This window comes from Aptenodytes patagonicus, chromosome 3 (assembly GCF_965638725.1).
Source record: "Aptenodytes patagonicus chromosome 3, bAptPat1.pri.cur, whole genome shotgun sequence".
In the NCBI taxonomy this organism is placed as follows: domain Eukaryota; kingdom Metazoa; phylum Chordata; class Aves; order Sphenisciformes; family Spheniscidae; genus Aptenodytes; species Aptenodytes patagonicus.
The window spans coordinates 102,122,323-102,145,163 of record NC_134951.1 but is presented as its reverse complement, the minus strand read 5'-3'; the positions used below and the strand labels follow the sequence as shown (position 1 = coordinate 102,145,163).

The 22,841-nt window shown below is 35.8% G+C and overlaps 1 protein-coding gene across 2 annotated transcripts in view; it reads right to left on the bottom strand.

Annotated features, from left to right (window-relative positions):
* Positions 1 to 300: 300 nt before the first annotated feature.
* The window catches only part of LRPPRC (leucine rich pentatricopeptide repeat containing), a 95,193-nt gene continuing 72,652 nt past the window's right edge, over positions 301 to 22,841 (bottom strand). For both annotated transcript variants that reach the window (XM_076334448.1, XM_076334449.1), the window contains exons 30-38: positions 20,499 to 20,622; positions 16,670 to 16,758; positions 13,058 to 13,262; positions 10,737 to 10,876; positions 10,459 to 10,574; positions 7,424 to 7,498; positions 5,866 to 5,950; positions 2,091 to 2,233; positions 301 to 801 (exon numbers count right to left, since the gene is read on the bottom strand). In XM_076334448.1, the coding sequence (XP_076190563.1) occupies positions 745 to 801; positions 2,091 to 2,233; positions 5,866 to 5,950; positions 7,424 to 7,498; positions 10,459 to 10,574; positions 10,737 to 10,876; positions 13,058 to 13,262; positions 16,670 to 16,758; positions 20,499 to 20,622 (1,034 nt within the window). In that variant the 3' untranslated portion in view covers positions 301 to 744. The remainder of the gene's footprint in view (positions 802 to 2,090; positions 2,234 to 5,865; positions 5,951 to 7,423; positions 7,499 to 10,458; positions 10,575 to 10,736; positions 10,877 to 13,057; positions 13,263 to 16,669; positions 16,759 to 20,498; positions 20,623 to 22,841) is intronic.

Below are 22,841 nucleotides of genomic sequence, written 5' to 3'. Positions count from 1 at the left end.
AGTAGGTTTCCTCCCACATTGATACAAATAAAGCATGCCCGCCAGTCTCCCAGCAAGCAAACAACTGCTACCCCTGCAAGTCATGGGCACTGCTTTGTTTAGAAGGCGTGTTTTCATGGATATGCGGTTCTTGTACCCATAAAATTAACTGGACTAAGAGTTATGAGAATGAATTAAAGATGCTATAAAACTACAACACACAAGCTAGTGTAAATGATAGAAGTATTTTGTCTTTACCTATAATATCGAACGCCCTAACGAGATACTTAACACAAAATAAGTACATTTAGGAGAAATCTAAAAAAAAAAGATGCATTTATTTTCTGTGTAGATACAGATGAATCCTGAAGATGATGTTCTTTACCCTTCTACTTTCACCCCAAAGTAGTAGGCAAACAGCAGCAAAGGGTAAGACAAGTTTGCTTAAGTTACAGTTACATACCCCTCTAGTGACTTTCTTGATATACATATATTTGGTGAATCAACAGGAGCCAAAATACAGTTCAGGTTATAGCAGATCATACATTAAAGCAGAACTAGCCTAGAAAGCTGCGTCTTGGTATTTCATTAGCAATTTTAACAGCATTTCTATTAATGAATGTTCCTATCAATTACAGCTATGGAAAGTGCTGTTTAAACACATTTATATTAGAAATTACACAGAACAACATGCTTTTTTAAATTTTTATTGAATGTAATATTTAAACAATTTCATAAACAACTAAAGCATAAAAGACTGTCTGTTCATGATGCTTCCAATCTTCTTTTCCTCCATTTTTCCACATAGAACCTGAATGTCTCCTATAAACAGAGTGGAATAAACAAGTTCAACACTTTTTCAACTGAAAAGTTACTAATTCTGAACAAAGTCTTATGTCCTGACAAAAGCAAAATCTATTATTCTCTGTCATGCAAAACTAGATCTGTATTGAAGTCTGTATAATTAAGAGAAATACCAGAGAGAGAGAGAATAAAAGGAAAAGGAAAACCTTGCCAAAAACGCATAATGAAGCTTCTATTACAAAATGCAATAATATAATCAATTTCATTTTAAAAATGAAAATACTTTTTAACTGCAATCTGCAATTGTGTCAAAAAAAAATTATGAGACACTTTTAAAGACCAAGCTGCATTAGAGAAAAGTTGAACAGGGAAAACCAGAAAATGAATCATTTCAGTGACTTTGAAAAAACACTCTTATTTTCACTAGCTACATGTAACAGACATTCTAGGTTTTAAATTTACACAGTCCAACTGAAAATTCAGATTATAAATCATCTGCAGAAAAAACTCCATGGTTGTTAAAAGGCTAAACTGAACATTTTATGCCAAAATTTTCTCCAATTCTTTGCAAAATGAGAAAAGAAAATCACATTTATCATGAAGCAATATGGAGAAACAGCATATAATCAGGTCTTTACAGAACTACAGAAAAACACTTAGTTTAAAATATAAGAAGTGGCAAGAAAATGGCAATAAAAAGTTTGCTTAGAGAGGGAAAAATATAGTAAGTCTTTAAAGTCTGCTTCGCTAAAATGGTACTAGTAGACTATTAGTCAAAGGAATGATGTGAAAGAAGTATTTACAGTCTTGACAGATTTAGTGTCATGCTGCTTGTCACCCTCAAAATAAGATATATTTGCACAGTTGCATATATCTCTTGGCAAGGCAGCTAGAAGCAAAGCTGCAACAGAAAAATAATTCCTACAGTTCTAAAATCCCATCCTACTAAAGCAGCAAGTTGTACTGGATACAAAGCAGGTAATTAATGAAAACTAAAACCCATTAATTGTTAATGATATACACGTGTAAAATGCCCCACGGACAGTTGATCAAGGTACACCTGTAGATGAGTGCCTGATAAGGATCAGGTAGTTTAAACATCGTAAGCCCCAAGAGATTTTATTTCCTCAAGTCAAATCCAATGCAAGATTACTATAGCTCCTACAACACTCAGTACTTCATACGTTACCTCCTTTGAGGAGTCTCTGCAGAGATCTAATCCCTATGTAATTATTCATGCAATTTGTTTTACTAACATTGAACATACACAATTCTGCATATCTATTTCTTAATTAGGAAATACTCACAGGGGGTTCAGTGAAAGGGACGGGCTCTCCCACTTTCTTCAGAAAAGCTGCTAAAGATTTCAGAGATAGCTCGTGCAGCTGTATATTCTCCGCTTTTGTTTTCTCATACACAGCCTTTACAGAAGCAACATCCCCATCCAATTCTGAGGAAAAAAAATAAAAACAACAAAAAAAACCCCAGTGGTTAAGTGTTCCTCTCTTCACCTGTTTCCATGATGTCACGCGTTCCTACTACTTGCCAAAACATATTCCAAGTATTTTAACATACAATATTCCAAATATTCTGGATATTCTTCATATCCTACTGACAATTCACATAAGAGAACAGAACGTACAGCCATTCTAGCTTTCCTTTTTATTTGAGGCTGGATGATCAATTCCTTAAAGAATGTGCTGAAACCACAAAGGAGTAAGAGCCGCACAGTGAGAACACACCACTCTAGGATGTGAGATACAGAGCCATATGCCTCTTTCTGAAGCAAATGATAAAAAATAAAAACAAAAGCTAGAACAAAAGCCCCCCCCAAGTTCAGCATGTGAGAACTCTAGAGCAGAATTTAATTCCCTTAAGTAAGTGCAGAATATTGTTATGGTTACAGGTGCTGGCTACATCAAAACTATAACCTAAAGGAACAAAGAAAACAAAGGTCAGATGTCATTTTAGAACACAAAGAAAGACCCATTTCATCCTATTGAGCAGGAGAAAAGTTTTGCTGACCCACTAACACTATTACAAACCTTAACTGCTTACAAACCAGTAACATTTTGTGGATATTCCAGAAAAGGCACCATCCCCTGCAACAGGTTCTAACTAATCCATTCTTCATTTATTTAAAGGACTATTCACTTCTGGTTGTAGACGAGTGGAGTATATTTCTCCTTCCTCTAAAGTGGGAGAGCGGAGAAACCCCTCCTTCTACATGGACTCTCACTTAACCATAGACTTTGCTACTGCTCAGGCATTTGCTTGAGAAGCATCAGGATGAAATTAAAGTGACCCCTGACAGTTTCACGGTTGTCCTCAGGGTCCTAGAGGCAGTACAACAGTTCCTAGCACCTTGTGAACAACAAGGAAGCCATCATATCCAGCTAAATTCATTTTATTGCTTGGGAAAACGCAAACATCTACAGTATGGGAGCTGTCTCAGGTCTTACTTGTTCACATTTGGAAACACTATCTTCACAACCAAAGGGGCTACAAAAAACAATGGTTCTTAAAGAAAAAAAAAGCTTTAATTATACAGAAATGGATAGCTTGTGTCCCTTTCTCATGAGAAAAAGCTTCCCACTCACATCTGTCAAGTGGCTGAGCTCCTTTTTGAATGTGGGAGGCTACTGCAGAAACTGCACGAAGTGATAGCTTAATGAAAGCCTAATAGAAATCCTTACCTTTCTATTTCTTTAAAATAGATGTATTTACTGTATGGAAAATAAAAAAAAAGCTAATACTTAGATTGCGTTTAATAGACCACGCAAATGTGATTTTACATATTTCCTTTTTCTAGAAGGTATACAGCAAAGGAAACCTAGTCCTGGTAATGCATCATATCTCAGGACAAGGAAAGGAGTAAGTGTCCCTTTATTTGTTCAGTCATGGATGTCTGATATACGATCAGACTTCTTTCAGCTGTGATCTATATTCTACTGTATCTTTGCTAAACATAGAAACAATTATAATTTTATTTGTCCATTTATTTTGATAACTAGCAACAGTAACCAATTGTAGTAATAGTACTCTGTTATTTTTAATTAGTTAGAAAGGGGAATGAAAGATAACAATAGGTCTGACAGGAGAATCATTTGTTGTCTAGAAAGTGATGATACTACAAGGTTGGACTTGGTCCAAAATGAGAAACCATGTTTTAAAGCTTACTAAGTGTAAAATGAAAAAAAAAAATCTTTTATTTAAAAGATCGTATTTCTAGCCCTCTTGGCTAGAACACAACCTAAGCACAGCCTTCGACATTTCAGTTATGCTAAATGTTTTGCTGATGATCATTTTAACAGCCAAATGAAACTAGCATATTCACCACTGCAGAAAGTATCAAAATGGAAGAGAAAGGATGAGGGGAAGAGGCAGCTAAATTGCTGTTCCTGTGTACAGGTCTGTACATATTATACATGGTGGGGACAGAATATAGTAAATGCCCCCGAATATCCTAGAAGCAGGACACCACCTGACTTCCTTAAAACAGAAAGATGCAATAGAAATGCAAAGATATCCTAGTATGACTCATCCAGCCCAGCCCTGGTAAAGTGGGTCAAGTAACTGATGTGCACTCTTCTACCCCATACAGGAGTGGAATCGATGTCTCATACAGGTAAGATGCTTGTACAGAATAACCTGGGAACAGCTTTTAAAACTCTTCATGCTGGTACTGAATGTCTCCTCTAGAACTTGCTATGAGCCAGCTACATCTCTGCCGGAAGAAACTACAGCAACCATCTCTTCACATACAGTGTGGCTTCACATGTTGAATACACTCTAACCACTGTTTTAGGTAGAATAGAGCAAGCGACTGATTCTCTGCAATCTCTTTATGAAATTGTTGTACTATGCTGTAGTCGGAAAGGATATTGAAAAAATTAGTTAGTGCACTTAGGGAATTTTTACTGAGGTAAAAGCAGTAAAGGGCTAACGACAGTGTAAAGCAGCAAGTACAGTGCTGGCGACAAAAGGGCGGTTTTTTGTTTTATAAAAACATGTTAGAAAACTTACCCTGCTGTGAATAAAACTATGGTGCTAAACGATTTTGGTAGTGATTGCTGTTTTGAATGTTGCTGAGCAAGTGAATTTTCTAAGTTAGATACTACATCATGAGAACTTCTACAAGTTGATTCAAATACACTGAAGTTTGTATTCCTTTAAAACCATACCTTGGATTTGGGTTTAAAGTGTTTTACTTAATTATTCCTATTTATCTCCTCTGTGATAGATTGGAGCACAAGGGCTTCTGTCATTATATCTTTTTGCTTGTAATACACGTGTGAAGAGTGTTTACTCCCTGTAATAAAACTGGAGGACCATACAGAGTACACAAGGCAAAGGACATTACAGCACAGAGACGCAAGCCTCCAACTGAGTGTTGCCATAGGGGCTACATGTCCTGGTTTTTCAAGAGTGAGTGTTGCAAATAAACATATTTAAATAAGCAACTTGATTTTTTTAGAGCTGTTCCTCTCGGACTTCAACTATAAAGAGAACTGATTAGCACTTCAATCAACCATTTAGGTAAACCCAAATGAAGGCATCTGGAATATTAACTTTGGCTAAATTAAAACAGGTATAAAGAATTTACACGAATAACAATAAGGTCCTTGCACGTTACCGATAGAACTAATCACTTAGGATTTTGAAACACACACATAAAAGGAACCAATATACTTATTACATGTTTCGGGGAAAAAAGCTAGATTCATTTTAAAAGCCATTCATTTCTACAATATTTCTCTCCATGGGTTAGGATGGATTCTTTTTTATTCCACGAAGCCCCTACTTAGCCTCTATTGTAGCAGTATCCTTTAATGTAATACAGCTCCTTTTGTAAAGGATTCAAGGCTTGCGTCAGTTGGTTGCTTTTCCAACCTAATAGCTAGGGTAGTATACAGACCCAACAGATTTAAAACAACAATAACCCCCCCCACCTCTTTGTGGCTCAAACTGTAAAGCAAGTTACACGGTGCAGATCCTACTCCCCTTTTTAAGGGTTTCCATGACCTTTCTGAATGTCTCAAGAGTTCTTACTAAAAAACTATTCCAAGGAGAGTAAATTACCGTAACATCTCACGAGGTAACAGTATGCAATTTCCATATCTAGATGCTCAGGAATCAGTTCTAGAAGTGTCTCGATCTTCTTTGCCTATGAAGTTTAATGCACAGACAAAAAGAGCATTAACTTCAAATCTTAAAGAAGAAAATAAAATTGCCAAAGTTAAAAGAGCTAAAATAATTATTCTAAGTGATATGAACTGTGCTGATAACAAGGAATGGAATATGCAACTGAAAGTAGACATAACTTCCTTCCCAAAATTTCACGTGCAGATAAGAAATACTCAAAGAAATCAGGCACAAAATAAAACAAACGAAATACAGGACTAAAACCCATACTCAAGAAGCCTAAACATTAGTTTCTCAATTTTTTTTTGAAGGAGGCAATTCGTGTATTAATGAGAATATGTCAGGATTTCAACCCATTTAAAAAAAAAATGCAAACCATTCAGCAGCCTTCGCTGACCTAGACGTCAATGGTAGCTATGATCAGTGCTTAAAAGAAGTCAGATCACTAACTAATGTGCTTAAATCTGGAACCTCCCTCCCTCAACCTCTGATTCCAGTTTCAAAAACGCTCTGGTCCTGAATTAAAAAAAGTTTACAGAAATTAATAACATCTTTATCACACACTACTAACTTCTATGTTATTAAAATTTCAGCTTGAAAAGCTAGAAAATGTCAAGTTTTTTAATGTCTTCTACAGACATCAAAAGGTGGTGTTTACCATTATCTTATTTATCATCACCACTTCAGCAGAACTTTAAATCTACAGAGTATTTAATGGCAATTTCCACAAAACATAAATGTGCATTTTCCTTCATTTGAAAAGTATTTATTCTAGTTTATGTATTAACTGTCTCGTGATGCTGCTCCTCTGTGAAAGAGAAGTCAATGTGGTTTTGTATGTGTGTGAGTGTTTTGGGGTTTTTTGTTTGTTTGTTTGGTGGTGGGTTTTTTTGTTGTTTGTTTGTTTGTTTTTTACCTTGAGGAGGACATATGAGGAGGGAGGGACAGGAGTAGAGAAGGCACATAAATGAGAGCATTTTGAGCAATAGGGAATGAGTACAAAGCCAGGAATCTAAATAAATGCTCAAACTAGATACATGCCCAAACCACCATAACAAGTAATATGAAATGTGTCTTTTAATGTAAACATAGAGGCATTTTATCATTAGAGAGAGGCTGAGGTTTTTACTTGCATTTGTATTCATACAACGTAGCCAACAAAATAAGTACTTTCAGGTTGCGATACTGAACTGGATAGTGCAGTAAAACATTCAAAGCACAATGTTTGTAGGATATAAAGTATAACATCAAAAATGCAGGAAATTACTGAAACAATAGAAAAATATTAACTCCACCCTCCATATCCATCATCATATCCATCATGCTCCATAAAGTAAGCTGTTCCTTTAAATGTAACCAGCTCTGCAAATTAACCTACCCAAGAAACCCGATAAAGCCGTCAACTGTGAAGTTCAAGATTCAAAACACTTCAACAAAGGTTGATGAAATAGTATTTTGCTACATATACAATGATATACATGAAAAACTATCATACCTGTCCAGGCCTAGATGCTGATCTAGCCATAAAACTCACTAAAGTGCTCTTCTCCTCAACTAATGCACCACACCTCTAAAGAAAAAGAAATAATTAATGTAGCAGTCATGAGTAGGTTAGTGATAAACAAAATGACTAAGATGAAAATTTCCAATTACAGATGTTTAAAATAATATACTAATATACTACCTATTTACAAGGTAAATAATTGACCATTAGTTTGAAAAAAAAAAGCCACCACTGAACATAGGAAACAAGTTCATTTCATGCACCCTTTTGGCAAACATTGTTTTTAAAACAGTAGGTATAAAGTTTGTTTAAAACAAAAGGGGAAAGAATTAAACTAATACTTCAACATACCACAAAAACCGAGGTTTAGGACTGCAAAAGAATGAAAAAGAGAAACACTATTCCTCTCCAATTATACTGCCAAACATTCACAAGTGAGCTAGGGATCATAAGGTTAATTATACATTTAATAAGGTGTCAGGGAGATAACTGCTCGTTTCTTTATAAAAATTAAAATGTACAAAGCAAGTTCTCTTTAAAGTATAATTACCTACACTTATGCATACAAAGGACTGATTTCAATCTCTATTTTATAAAAGGCTTTCACTGCGATAGACAGTGTTTGAGAGAGAGAGGGAGAGAGAGAGAGAGAGAAGTTGAACTTAAAAAAGTTTGAGACAGACCAGATAATCAAAAATCTATCTTACTTTAGAAACACAGGCAAAATAAAATATACAAGACAGTATTTTAGTGTATGTTCCTCAAAGGTGTCAGTCTTAAAATTCTTACAACGCAGTGCTTTTACCAGCTGTGAGATATTTTGTCAGTACCAAAATGCACAGGAAGAAGAGAATATTGTGCATAAATATACACATACCATGAATTTACTACATTCAATTAGTATTTTAGACATATGTGGACAAGAGATTTTGGTTTATGCCATTATGAATGTACTGTATGTGTAATATGGTTTGACAAGCTCTTTAAGGTCCAGGTGAAAGGGTGTGAAGCCTCATTCCATCAGGCAAACTGAGACAAAAAGGTACTCGTAGTGTTCTGACAAAAAAATTGCTTTATGGTGATAAACAGAGGCGAAATATTCATGGGAGAAACTTGCAACGTTTTATTTACCTATTCTAGCCATTCTCACCTACTGTCAGCATAAGAAGTAAGGATGCTCTGAGAGGAAAGAGACAGTCTAGTTGGAGAAATGTTTTCCACAGCCCCCTTTCATGCTGAAATATTAAACCACTTTTGACTTCAGTCAGTAAAAGCATTCTCCCTCCAGACAGTACAAAAGACACTGTTGCTGTTTCTTGAACTTTTAAATAGACTCTTAGATGCATTTTTGAAAGCAAGGATGTATATACCATGTGTATACTAGTATTTCAGATTATTACAAGCAAAATAATTAATTTAGATTGTGGCTTACTTTTCAAGAAAATAACGAACAATGGACAGTGATTATTACTATCTTCTAGTTACCTATTAGTAAAATGCTAGATCCACAATAGCAATCAAGAATGTTTAAACACAACTGGAAGTTTTTCCTGCACCATATAAAAAACAAATTTTCTCATATACACAGAAGTTTCAACTTGAGCTTATCTGTTAATGTGCACTTAACATGAAATATTTTAAAATTGTCCCCTAAGATATAGTATATACAATGTTATTTCAAGTATGCTATAGAGCCATGAATTTAATTCCAACAGTTGGATGCTGTTGTAATAAGAAGTTTTGGGAATATATGAATGGAAATTATTCCATGTTTTGAAAAATTTTAATGCCACGCAGATTTTACTTAAAAATGCAAAACCCCCTATCTTCACAAAAGTAAGCAATTGTAACCGATTTTCATTCACTCATTCCATTTCATTCATTTCAATGAAAGAGCAATCAAAAAATCAGGAAGAGTAAAATAACTTGAGATTTTTTTTGCATTTTGATGTTTCATGCTATATAGCAGGAGCATTTTATATCAAAATTGCAGTCTCCTTTTAATTTAATACTCAGATGACCTGTTAGGCAAAGCAATAAATGAAGTAATATTCCAGAGCAGGGAATATACAGATAATACACCTCACACCGTAGCAGAAGTAACTGAACACATTTGTTGGTATGCATTCTTCTCAAAAAATGGTCTTGGAATATCATAAAACATCTGACGGATGAAGCAGAGCTTTTTCTTTAACAGCTTAAAATACTTAGGAACTGCTAAATGAGTAGTATGCACTACCAGGAGACGGTAAGAGGCCTCAATTTGAGGCAGGAGCCTACGCACGCAGAACAACCTGCAGAATCGGTGTGACTGTTGGACTGCCACCTGCTGGGATGAGCCTCCCTGACGGGAGCCTGTTTGTGCACGCTGTCAGCGGCAGCTCCCATCACCCATAGTTCATCCCACCTCTGTACAAATGGCACGAATGCAGTTGTCTCATCCCCTGAAGACCGCTAACTCAGCTGAGACCGTGGCCCAGAGACCAGCATTTGTCTTTTAATGCTTCTGTGACACTCAAGTGAATAGAAAGCAAATTCAGCTCTTAATAAACCTTGAATACAGCACATACAATATAGCAACCAAGTAAAATAAGGTCCATGAAAAGCAAACGTTGCCTGCTTCTGGTTTGCAAACTGTACAGCTGTAAGGTATTATTATGTCTATGGCACTTAAGAAATTATGTGAGAAGTTGCAAGGAAATGGTTTGCAGGAAGCAACTGCTGTCTAAGAGACAACTTAAAAAAGAATATTTGCTTTGGATGGAATTTCAAGCAATATACAAGTCTTCCTTTATTTCCTTCAGGTTGTTAGAAGACAAAAAACCTTCCGACTCTGGCACCCACTAGTACTATTCGTACCAGAGTACTAGCTCATAGTTTGGAATAGTCTGAACTGTGCTACTGCTTCTCACACTGTAATTCAAAAGCATACTAGCCTATGCTATACCACACCTCTTTTTGACAATTTCTCAGTTAACCTTTGAAGAGCTGTAAGCATTTCTGTACCTCTCTTGTTATGTCATTACCTGTATCAGCGATCTGGCATCATCCACTCTGTCTGCACTGACATATTGAAGGAAAAGATCTGTGACAGGTCTGTAAATTCCAAACTGACTGGCCAGTCGTTCTGCCATCACACCAACTGCAAAATGATGGGTACATAAGGAAAATCTCTGATTGAAAAGCCACTTTTGTAAACTTCACCGGCACAATTTATGCTGACTGAGCAGGTTTTACAGGTAATAGCTCTTTCATAACACCTCTGTCTAGTCAGAATATTTAAATATAGTTGTAATTAACTTACATTTTTCCAAAGCTGGTTCTAATCCTTCCTCAGACACCTTTCTTAACAAATAGGAAATATTTCTGACAGCTTGATCAGGATTCTGTGCACCGGAGATAAGCAGAGGCTCAAGGTACTCCACGGCAGCATCAAGGTCATTGCTAGGAAAAGAGATTGAACTGGCTTAGTTTCTGAAATCAAGATTTCTAAACCTAAAGAAGCAATTATATTAAAGTTTTTGTTTTCTACATTAAGGTTATATTTCCCAGGAATGGTTGAGTACCTATGACTTCATTCAGATATTGTAAAAGTGAAACCATTTATGACTGAATGAATAAATTGACCCGTAAGTAAAATTTTTTTAATGACCTTTGATCTGTACAAAGCCTAAGTAATTTTGACACACTTGTTTCCTCATTAAGAGTTTAGCTAGCTGCTTTAGGAAAGTGTGTTCTGCAAATCTAGAAGGCAAAATCAAAACATTAACAGAAGGTATCTGAATAATTAATGCACACAACTCAAGTATTTTTTTAATGCTATTCAATTAATTATTTACCCGATTTTTCCCATGCCTGCCTTTTTGGATGCAAAAGACAATAGTAAATGTCGTTTGGTCAGTACCTTGTCTAAACACTTTTAATCTTATGGCCCAAGTATAGCAAATGCTAATAAAATAATGCAGGAAGTATTCACTGAAGTGTAAACTCTACTTCTAGCATTCTAAAAAGTTCAAATGACAACATCTCTTATCAGTCCACTCTAAAAACTAATTTAACTGAAAAAGAAAATCGGAGCACTACGAATGCTTTTAGGTGAAGCAGAAAACGCAGCACATTTGAAAGCTATGAAAAATGCTTTGAAAACTATATCAGAAACATGAATCTACCAATAAAGGAACAGGTATTAAAAATATCTGTAAGAATCTGGTTTTCATAGTTCTCAAGGTACAGCTTGCAAGATATTTAAGAATATATAAGGTGCATTATTATTTATGGTGCTGCTAAGTCTTTTCATACATCCAAGCTAGTTTTGGTATGGGAAATGAAAAGTTGATGCTGCTTAAATAACCTGTGCCTCCATACAGCAATTTATTTATTTATTTATTCTTCTCGCCAATCTACACCTTAAGAACATGGCATGACTTTGCAACACTTACGACGTGGAAATACAGGAAAATATGCAGCTTATGAGACAAATCCTGAAGTATGTCACCTATTTGGAGTGTTTAATTTAGGCAAAAGTCAATGCACTAGAACTGTGTGCCAAGGACCACTCAGATCTAAATATTTACAGGATCAGTCCTTTACAGACAGATTGGTTTTCAGTGGCTGAAAATATAGTGAGCTCACTGCTGGAACTGGCCTGCATGGTTCTCCTTCAATTCAACTCTTCTTGCTGTTCCAAACACTTCAGAGGCTATTCTCTCTGGTCTGGCATGCCTGAGGCGATCAGGTATCTGTCATGTACTACACAGTTGTACAGCTTTCCTGCCAAGTCAGACACAGGAGCTCTTCCTGATGAAACTGTTTTGAGCTAAACTAACAGAATATGTAGGGTTCCTGAAGACTGGTTCTGGCAAAGCATATTTGAGAAGTTCACAGTATGCCCTTTCTCCCAGAAGTACAGTTTTATACAAAGGATAAACTAGCACAGTACCAATGTATCAACTAAAACAAAAATGCTAGGCAGAACACGATACTGAATTAAACAGTTGAATCAAAAGATACTCAAAGTGTGGGGATAATTATCATGATCGAAACCGTGGCCTAAAACAGCACAGCAGCCAGTTTTTTTTATAATTCTGACAAAAAAACCCCACCACTCCACACATATGTCTGGCTTTCACATTTTGAGGGTAAACACAATAATATTTTGTCATTTCAACTACTGGAACAGGTAGCAGATTTTTGTCTCCAAACAAGTATTATATACATAATCTGGGGGTGCTAAGTTCCAAGATTTTTTTACCTTTATACTGATGAAGTAATTCAATTTTACATTCAGATTTCATAGGGCTTTTGATCTAAGACCAAGGAGAACACTTCACATGAGGTGTAACATGTTAGAACAAAGGTGTCAAAGCTAAATTACACCACCAGAGAAGACCTTATGCTCTCCCAAATGCTTCATAGCTATCTCTGTATTTCATTAAATGATTTTCAACTCCAAATGTGTTTGGGAAACGATACCAGAACAGAACTGAACAGCACACTGTGCAACTTGACCAGAATTATAACAGGTAGGACACTGTAAGAATAGAAACAGAATGAAATGGATAATACAAGTCATTTCCCACTACTCTGCTTAAAAGAATTACATGTACCAGTCCTAGAAATACTTACTTCTTAGTATGAGCCAATGCAATAGCATTAGCGATTAGCGAGGCAGATACACCGATTGATTTTGTGATGTCTTCCAGCATGTTTTTAAGTGCTTGCAGGTTCTTTAGATCTCCTTTTTCTGCCAGAGTCTGAGTGAGCGCAATAACTGCTGGTCTAGTAGGCAACAAGCCGCTGTCAAGCATTCCTTTTAAAACAGCCATGGCATCTAACGATGGTAAAGAAATAAGTGAAAAGGAAATCAGATTTTAGTTCAGAAGGCAACCCTGCTGTTGGTATCATTAACCCTACCCTTTTAAAAACATGTACAGAAAATAATTATCTTGCTGAACCTAAGCCCCAAAATTGCATAGTGAATTATAACTTGAATATATACACACGCAAATAAAAACTTTCAAGAGTAATTCAGGTTAAAATGCTTTAATATTTGCTCCATAAAAAGTATTAAGATACTTTTAACATTTATTTAATTTATTTTAGTATCCAGCTCAAGGAAAGCAGCTGTGTCATAAATGTCCTTCATTATGACCTTAAAGTCATGACCTTTTCAGCTTGTTTTTTCTCCAAACTATAATCAATTTTCATTACTAAAAACCAAAAATGTTGCATACTTAATAGTTTAAAAATGGAATTCATTACTGAAACTGCTAAAGTCTAGTATTCAGATTTGTCTTTTTAAGTGTGCACCAAAACTTTGTTTACCAACATTTAATTTTTAAATAAAAGCACGGGACACAAGTCTCCATATGACAACCAACATAAACTCAAAACTGGACAGTTACCTCAAGAACTCCTAAAATTATAGCAATTACCTGTGTTAAAAACACACAAAATCAATCTCCTGTCCATCTGCCACAAATTTCCCAAACCCACCGCAGATACAGTCACCCTCATTTCTCTAACCAGAATTCTTGTCAATTTACATTATACATGAGCAAACACACACAGAAAGACATGCCCCTCTGGTAAAAATCTCTTACTCCTTACCAGCACAGGCAGGATTAATCACAGATAATAATTATAATACCAAGGGATAACGCTTCTAACATAATATACACCCACTTGAACTCCACAGCATTAACATTCCAATTCAATATGCAGCTACTGCAGAAACCAAATATTACCTTTAACATGAGAGGAAGAAAAAACATCCTGTATGCCTAACCTTCCTTCGCAGCAAAGTTTCTTTCTACGTGCCCCCCCCTTCCTCCCCCCCCTTTCTTTTTAGGGGGGAAAAAAGGAGCAATACATCAGGGGCAAGGTTCCTGAAATTTAAAAAGTAAACTTAAAACACATGCTAAGTTCAAATTCTCTCCTGACTATAAGGGTGAACCTCCCTTTAGCATGGAGCATGACCAGCCTTCTCAAGAACAAGGACAGAGGAAGATTTGAAAGTTGCATGTGTGCAGCACTACTGCAAGAAATTATGTACTAGTAGTATACTAGGTAATTCTGCTGGTATCTTTTTTTTCCTTATGCAAAAGCACTCATTACTATTAATCTGAATTCGTAAGTCAATGCCTTGATCTTTCAGTACTTAAAAGCAGATAACTACGTGCTCGTGAAAACCGACCATTTACCGTTTAAAAGGCTTTCCTATAAACTCTGCAAATTCCATACCGTGAAACTCAAGTTCTGACTCTTAAAATAACCTGGGTTTTACCAAGTTCTTGCTAGAAGATATTAGAGCTCTTACGAGTATACTTAGGAACCTACATAAAGACTTTTAACTATACCACATTACGTGGCAAAGAATGATGGTGAACTATATGAGGAAGCGATAAAGCAAGCAAGTTTTACACAAGTGAAAGCCTTCACAGGATGTAGGTCAAATGGAGCTCACCACCAAAAGATTACAAAAAGACTGTGCCCAAAAATTTTTTAGGTAATCTATGAGCCTCAGAAAACGACCAGTATGGTTATAATACTTAGTAGCTTGCATTTTCAAGGCTTCACTTACAAGAAGAGCAGTATCTTTCAAATCAAAATAGAAACAAGGATCAAGTCTGACTATTGAATTAAATTACCAAAGTAAAGCTTGTTCAATGCACAAGATAAAGGAAAATGTAATTTTGCAAAACAATGTAATTCCACAGACTTCTTGAGCAACTTTGTATTGTGCAAAACGAAACACTTTTAGAGTACAGCAAGGGAGAGGGTTGACATGGCAGAGAATTTAGTATGCTAGCTAAAAAGAAATCATGTAGTTAGCAGAAGAGATTGGCAGAAACGTCAGTGACATTCTGAAGAAGTGAAGATTTTTGGTGTGCGATATTTAGGAAGAACTGGCAAAACTTTGTGGCACATAGGACAAGAAAAAGCAGAAAATTTGTTAGAATAAAATCAGACAGGAAAGTCAGGTGAAGGACTTGAAAGCTGCAAAAACTTAAGACTTGCAAAGAGGAAGAGAAGCAATTGCATTCACCACAACTACTTCAGTCGATGACACCTGGCAATGATGTCAGACTGGAGACTGAATGGGGAAGGAATCTGAAAGAAGTGAAGTTTATCAGCTGCAGGAAAGAGTACAAGTGATGTACTCTTGTACAGGTCTAGATGCATCTAAATGCTCATCTTGGAGTATTTTAATGTAGCTGATGTTACATGGGTATGGGCTACTACAGCTACGAATAATGGAATAAAATAAAATTAGCTGATGGCAGAATGGATCAAAAATATTTTCTGGTATGCCTTCTAGTATGAAAGTAAAACCCAATTCAGTGTAATACATCCTCTTCGTACATAGCTGTTTTAACGCTTAAAGGTACTGATGAAAATACGTATCAACACTGTACTTACCCTTGCACAGGGATAAAAGACACAGCACTGCATGTAAAACTATGTGCTTGCAGAGTTTTCCTCTCTCACAAGAGTTCTACAGAACAACTAAATAAGTAAAATGTAACGCTGTGGAGCTGAACTCCAGGCTGCAAAACAACCAATGCTTAGAACTAAAATAAGACAACTATAAACTTTATCCACCATCTTGTTGGGTACCCTTACATACTCTTCAGCCACCATTTTCTTTTCTTTTTAATGTAACAATGATGAAAGAAAACGAAACTGAATATTTTGTTACTGTTGGTATTGAGAACTATTAAAAAGTATTTGATTAAGTTTTTAAATCAATATTATAATCATTTTGTGCACAATCATGCACATTTAACAGTCAATTTAACTCATCTGGTATCTCACACAACCAACACAATATGCAAGAAACAACTGCTGGGAATTGTTTCAGATGCTCTAAAGTATGTTAATTTCCAAAGCAAAATGACTTGTGCTGTGAATTTTAACGCACTTGAAAGCCTGTACTTTCTCTCGTTCTGGAGCACAAATTTTGCATGTCTGAAGAGCTGTGATTCATCTTAAGAAAACCCATCTTGTGTTAAATGGAATGGAAACTGGACTAAGTGGTCAAATGACAAGTACATTCATATTCAAGCTGTATTATAAATGCATGTACAGTAATTTACGTCTCTCAGCTACCACAAAAGGCTCTTGATAAGCAGGTAATTTGCTAAATGGACTCCTTTATCCAAGTATTCGAAGGGCGTTACAAGAAAAATCTGCAGAGGCATTAATGTGACGTAAAGGTCAAGCATTGTGACATACCTTTCAAATAATCCCGCCTAACTTGCGATATGATGAGGAGGCTGCTGGCAGCACTGTTCAGTGTGAAGCCCTTGATGTGGGTCTCAGCACTAAAAGAAGCAGACATTTAGAAAGGAATTACTGACATGCTTCTGATACGATAATAAATGGTTGAGCACCAAGGTGAAATTATAAAAACTACTGTTCGTATGTTAAAAATATTGCTGCAAAATATCGACCTGGAGACAGCTTTTGTGTTATCCTGTCAATGGTTATAGAAGGATAATTTTTTTTTGCATTCTGACAGATGACAAAGTTGGAAGTGAGCAACAAAAGAAACAAAGTACAAGATTTTTTTTAAACAATCGGTTCAGATTCTTGAATGCTGACATATTAGATGACTAAAATAACTGCATGCCCTGCATTGTTCTGTTGTATCCTAAGCTGGATACTTTTTCTTCTTTTTTCAATAGTCACCATAATTATAAAATGTAAAACTATTCTTTCAGCAATAAAAATGAAACATTTATTTTCAGCACTGTATATTTTAAACATAAACTAAAGCATATTATGAACTAACACCATATCATTTGGTTGATTAATTTTCAAATTTCTGTCATCTAGATGTATACAGGTTTTAAAGTGAACATACGACATTTGCTGCCTTAGCCACGTTAAAATTGTATTTCGCTTAACAATTCTTTATCTCCTATAATACAAAACTTCACGTATCTATAGCAAAGAGAATCTTTAACAACACTGCTAAAGCTTTTCTAACACTCTGGAAATTAGTCAAGAGAGACTAACCAGCGATCACGTTGATCTTATACTACAAAATGTTCCCGTTCCTAAATGGCATATAGCCACATTTTTAATATATCAGGATAACTTTACAAACGTTCATTTCTAGATTACAAAATCTCTACACAGAAAAGGGGGGCATTGCCATTTACCATATCAGCAATCAAGATAAACCTCACTGATCATCTTGTGGCAAACAACTGAGCAGCCTACCTACTTGAACTTAGAGGCTGAGCGGATTGGGAGGTAAGCAGGGTCATTGCTAAATTATTCTCCTCAATCCCAAGAAAATCCTTCACATCACACACAATATGACTATCCTCTCAGTCACTTTCAGCCTCCCAGGCTCACAAATGCAGTCACTGGACTCGGGATTTTCTTACTCTCCCAACCAATCCTCTTAATCCCTGCCTAAGCACCCACTGCTCAGTTCCGCCTTTTTTTTTTCCCCTTTGTCCCATCTGTCAAAGCCCCTAAGTCAACAATTCATGCATGAGACTGTAAATTACATATAACAAAGGATTTACTTTCTCCAATCTTCCAATCTTTAGTGTGATTAAATAGATGTTAGCTACTATTACAGAACTAATCCATCATTCTAATACTCCTAAATTTCTATTTAAAACTTCTTGGACTAAATGCAGTAAATATTCCTCAGAACAGTGCTAGAATGCCAAAGCAACTAGACTTGGGTTGACCAACAGATCAGTAACCTTCTGGGTTGGTTGATTGGTTTGATTCCCACCCCACCCCCCAAATGCAGAGTAGGAGTGCAGTTTGCTTCTACCACACCACTTTCTCATGGAAGTTTCTCAGTTCTGATAACAGGAGGGTAGTTTTAAAATTATCTGGCCTTTTTAAATTAAAAAAAAATACTTATTTTGTTGCCTATGCTAGTACTCATACTAAGGCTCTCTAAATAGTATTTAAATTTCAAATTTGGCTTCAAGCAGAGTAAAAAGAAAAAGATGTTAGCTTATATAAATGAAGGTAGCTTTCCTGTATTTTATGGAAATATTAGGAGTTGCACAAGTTTCAGGCCACTGCACACATGTAGGCTTTGTAGGAGTAATCTCTTTGTAATATGAGGTTGGAAAAATTGTCAAGCATGCAGAAATGTGTGCGAAACACACAGATTTGCTATTCCTCAACCATGTATACACACACAATCACTTTCTCTATTTCAGTGAATAATTTAAAACTTAGACTTTTGAAAATGCTTAATGTAAGCATGATTTTGTTACTAGAAAAAAAGATACACAGATAAACACCATGAACACTGCCAATATGAAGCATTTTCTGTCTTGATGCAACAGTGAGCTGTTACAGGCTTCTTAGAATGTCATTATTTGGCATTTCCATGCTACAAGATGGAGTATGAGAGTTCTGAAAAGCACAGGGTTTATTATGATGGTTAGCTTTGACCAGTGACCAAGAATAGAACCTCTTATTAAATCCTATTTTCTTTTTTCCTAAATATCTCAAGGTTCAGAGGCTTAGTCCTTTAAAACACATCTCCAACTCTTTTAGTCTTTAAATTTTTTTTTGTTCATTTTTTTCCTGCGTTTTGAATTTACATACTAAAACACTTATCTAAAGCGGGGATTCTGAATCATCAAGGAACAAGCCACCACCTTCTTTCTGCTCTTCCAATCTGCAAACTACTGATAACATGCAATACTTTGTGCATCTTCCTCACAAGTGTGTTTGAGCCATGGAGCAGGGAAACAGTCAATGCATGTACAAATCTTCAGTAGCAAGTTTCAAACTTCTTCCCCGAAGAATCTTTCGATACATCTTTTGATACATGAATATTTTCTGCATATGTTTAACAAACTACCTAAATTTTATCAATATTCTTTGTACTTCTAAAACATGTCCTTTCCATCTTCTGTTTACAAAGATGTATATCAGTTACTTCAATTTCAGGGAGCTTAATTTGATAAACTGTTTTAGTTCTTCCTTGATATAAGCCATATATCCATCAAGCACAAACATTCCTTATCATGAAGTCCAGTTACTGAGACCTATTTGAAAAAACATTATTTGCTCTGCTGAATGCAGAACTCAAATACTTTTTCAATGAAAGACATTTCTTCAGTCTAAACACTTTTAAAGAAAACATGAAAATAATAAACATCATCTTACACTATACTGTTCCCGGACATCAAAACCTAAGTTGACTCTAAAAATTATCAGATTTTTATAGTGCCCTATGCATCCCGTAAGTTACCTACAGGCACTTTCAAATTCACTGTATTCAGTCACACACACTTGATGACAACCACTATTCTTGTTTTAGCTGAAGAAACTGAATGACTTAAATTACTTAAACTTAAATTTTTGTTGTTCTTACCTCTACATTGATGAGTAGTTAACACTTCTACTTTGAAGCCTATAATCTGACCAGAGTACACATTACAGGCAATAATTAAAGCAAATGGTGTACCATTTAAACTAAAGGTGTACCAATTAAACTAAAGGTTTAATTAACTAAAGGTTAATTAAATTCTGGTGATTCTAATAATATGTGACAGCAGGTTGGATTTATTTCAGAAGTAAGAGCTGGATCTAAGGTTTACGGTCATCTCTTAGCCACTGGCATCACATTCAAATGTACCATTTTGCATTTGGCAGGCAGCCAGCTGTGAAGGAGCGTGGGTAGAGTAGGACAGCAGCAGGGACAGGCGTTGAGGGGAAGGCTCACGGGCAGTTAAGTGAAGGAATCTTGTCTGTTTGGATATTGCTCTAAAGAGAAAACGGCAGACTGCCAGAAGGGTAGACTTCCAGTTCTGATGCCAAGCACATCTGTTGATACTGTTAGTTGAAATGAGTTATTAGCAATCCATACTGTCACTCTAGTTCCTTTTTAATATATGGCATATCGCCCTATGAAACACTGGTGTATTTCTTACCATAACTCCTAATTACCAGTCATGACCTGTTTTCCCATTGAAAGATAAGGACTTACCTGAAAATGATCCAGAAGTTACTTAAAAACATCCCCCCCAAACCATTAAAATCCCCCCCAAACACAGAAAAGCCTTACGCATGTTTCACTTCCATGGCTTCTTCAAGACAATTCTGTGTTAACAATGCTTTTATAAGGGTGCCATAAGAACGATAGTGAAACTCATTCTTCCCTTGCATTTTCAGGAAAATGTTGTAGGCCTCTAAAAAAGAAAAAAAAGCGAAAATGAAATGTCGTATCGCAATGATGTTGATCATAGAAAAAAATCAGCTATTCATTGAAAAGGTCCATCTTAAATCTGTTTATCCTCTGCTTACATCTTTGAGCCCAAAGTTGTTGGTCACAGCTTGTTCAAAACTGCTTGCATACAACAAGCAACTGACACATACCTCCACAGAACAAAAAGTTCTACAGCTACTGCTGTTTTTTCTACATGTGGCTGCTGCTTAAATACCAACACAGCTGGTTAGAAGGGGAAGACTCAGGATTTTTAAAGCAACACCTAATTCTGGGGTATATAGCTACAGTGTCTAGTGCATGATCACAACAGTGTTTAACAAATAATATAGGAGGTGATTCCAATATGGGGAGATCAAATTATTTGGCTACGACAAGATTTATACAAAACATACAATTTACAAATATACAGATATTTAACAAGTAAACTACGCTGCATTTGTTTGACTGATTAACAGTTTTATTTCATGCATTCACAATAACTGTCAGTGTATGAAAAGATGTTACCAAAACGGGGGAAAAAAAATGATAAGCACACTTTTCAGTCATTTATTTTTCTGAAACAAGATTATGCAGCTATAAACATGCAGCTAGAACTGCTATCCAGGCTGTAACATATGCTAGAAAGCTGTGTTAAAGAACCACAAATGATCTTTTATATCTAAACTGTGATTGCATGTTCCATTTAATGAAATTCAAAAGTTAATCCCTTTGCTAATTCAAATCATAGCCACAATAACCTTTAAAACTTTTCAGAAATACGTGGACTATTGCTACAAATTTCACAGCTAAGCGTTAAGTTTTTTTTCCTATACTTTGAAAGTAAAGATGAAGACAAAACTCATTTGAATCTTACTGTCACAAAGAAGTGTCGCACTAATAGCACTTACTACAGTGTGCTGCGGAATTTTAAGCTGGCATTCCCCAAACCAAAACTGTTGGTGTGCCTTTTGGTTTGAATCTTAAATCTTCAAAGAAAGAGTATACATCAAAACCTCTTGAGATGTAGGCACAGCAATGACTATGCATAAAATTTATTATTTACAACACACAAACTCTTACACCGAGTTAATAATTAGAATTAACATTGCCATCCATAATCTACTTTGGACGCTTGGAGCTACATTAAATATATCTATGAACAGAGATAAAGGATAAGAATATCAGAGTAAAAATTAAATCCACTTCTGTGTACGTGAGTTTCATGTATACGGGAGAGACAGAGACACACGAGAGAGATGGGGAGAGAATATGACTGATGTCTGACATTACAATTGTGATGGCATTGTCAACCAAAAGACTGATAAAACAACAACAGAACAACACAGGAAAGGTCTTGAAATCCTCTACTGTGTTTACTTATAGGTCTGAGGTTAAAGCTTGGCCTATTGCAATGTGCTGAACTCTCTTGCCTGCTCAAATGCTGAACACCAGCATTCATACTGCTCACGCTTAAATTCAGTGGGAAAGACATTTTTCCTTCCCCTTTTCTGAAACCTGAGGTACCAGTAGACTAGCAATCACATTTAACAATAACTAAACCCTTTCACTGGTAAAATCTATTACAAGCGTAACTAATTATTTCATTAACAAAAACGTAGCTGACTGGTGATAGGTTTGTTCTTTCTGCTCATGAAAGCCTGTTCAATTTCTGTTTTTTAAAGCCAAAACCTCCTTATGATTGGAGACTCCTACAAAAGCTCTGCTGTATTCAGACTGAACTAGGATTTCACCCTGTGTTTGAATATTGCTTTCCATTAGTTGGGTACAGAAATGGACCTTGCCACCAGTGGACACGATGTCAAGCATATGTTACCATCAATTATCAGAGTCCACAAAATGTAAGATCTATTTCTACAAGGAAATACATTTAAAACTTTTTTGTAACGACTAGTTCAATGAAGAACTAAAAATCTTTGTATCAGTTTTGTTCTCCTATTCTAGGATGTTTTGTTGTGTACGTCAGTGCCAACCTCACAATGATTATCCTATTCAGATTATTTTCTTAACTTTATTTTGCATCAGTGCAAGTAGCATGTTTGAAGTATACCTAGATGAGTCTCAAATTGAGACATATGCCTGATCAGGTATTATCAGCTTCTTACTTCTTCAGATGGCATCTAAAATTACTAAAATATATTAGTATTCAAAAGAGGAAGTTCTCAGTTTCAAAATCATATTGTA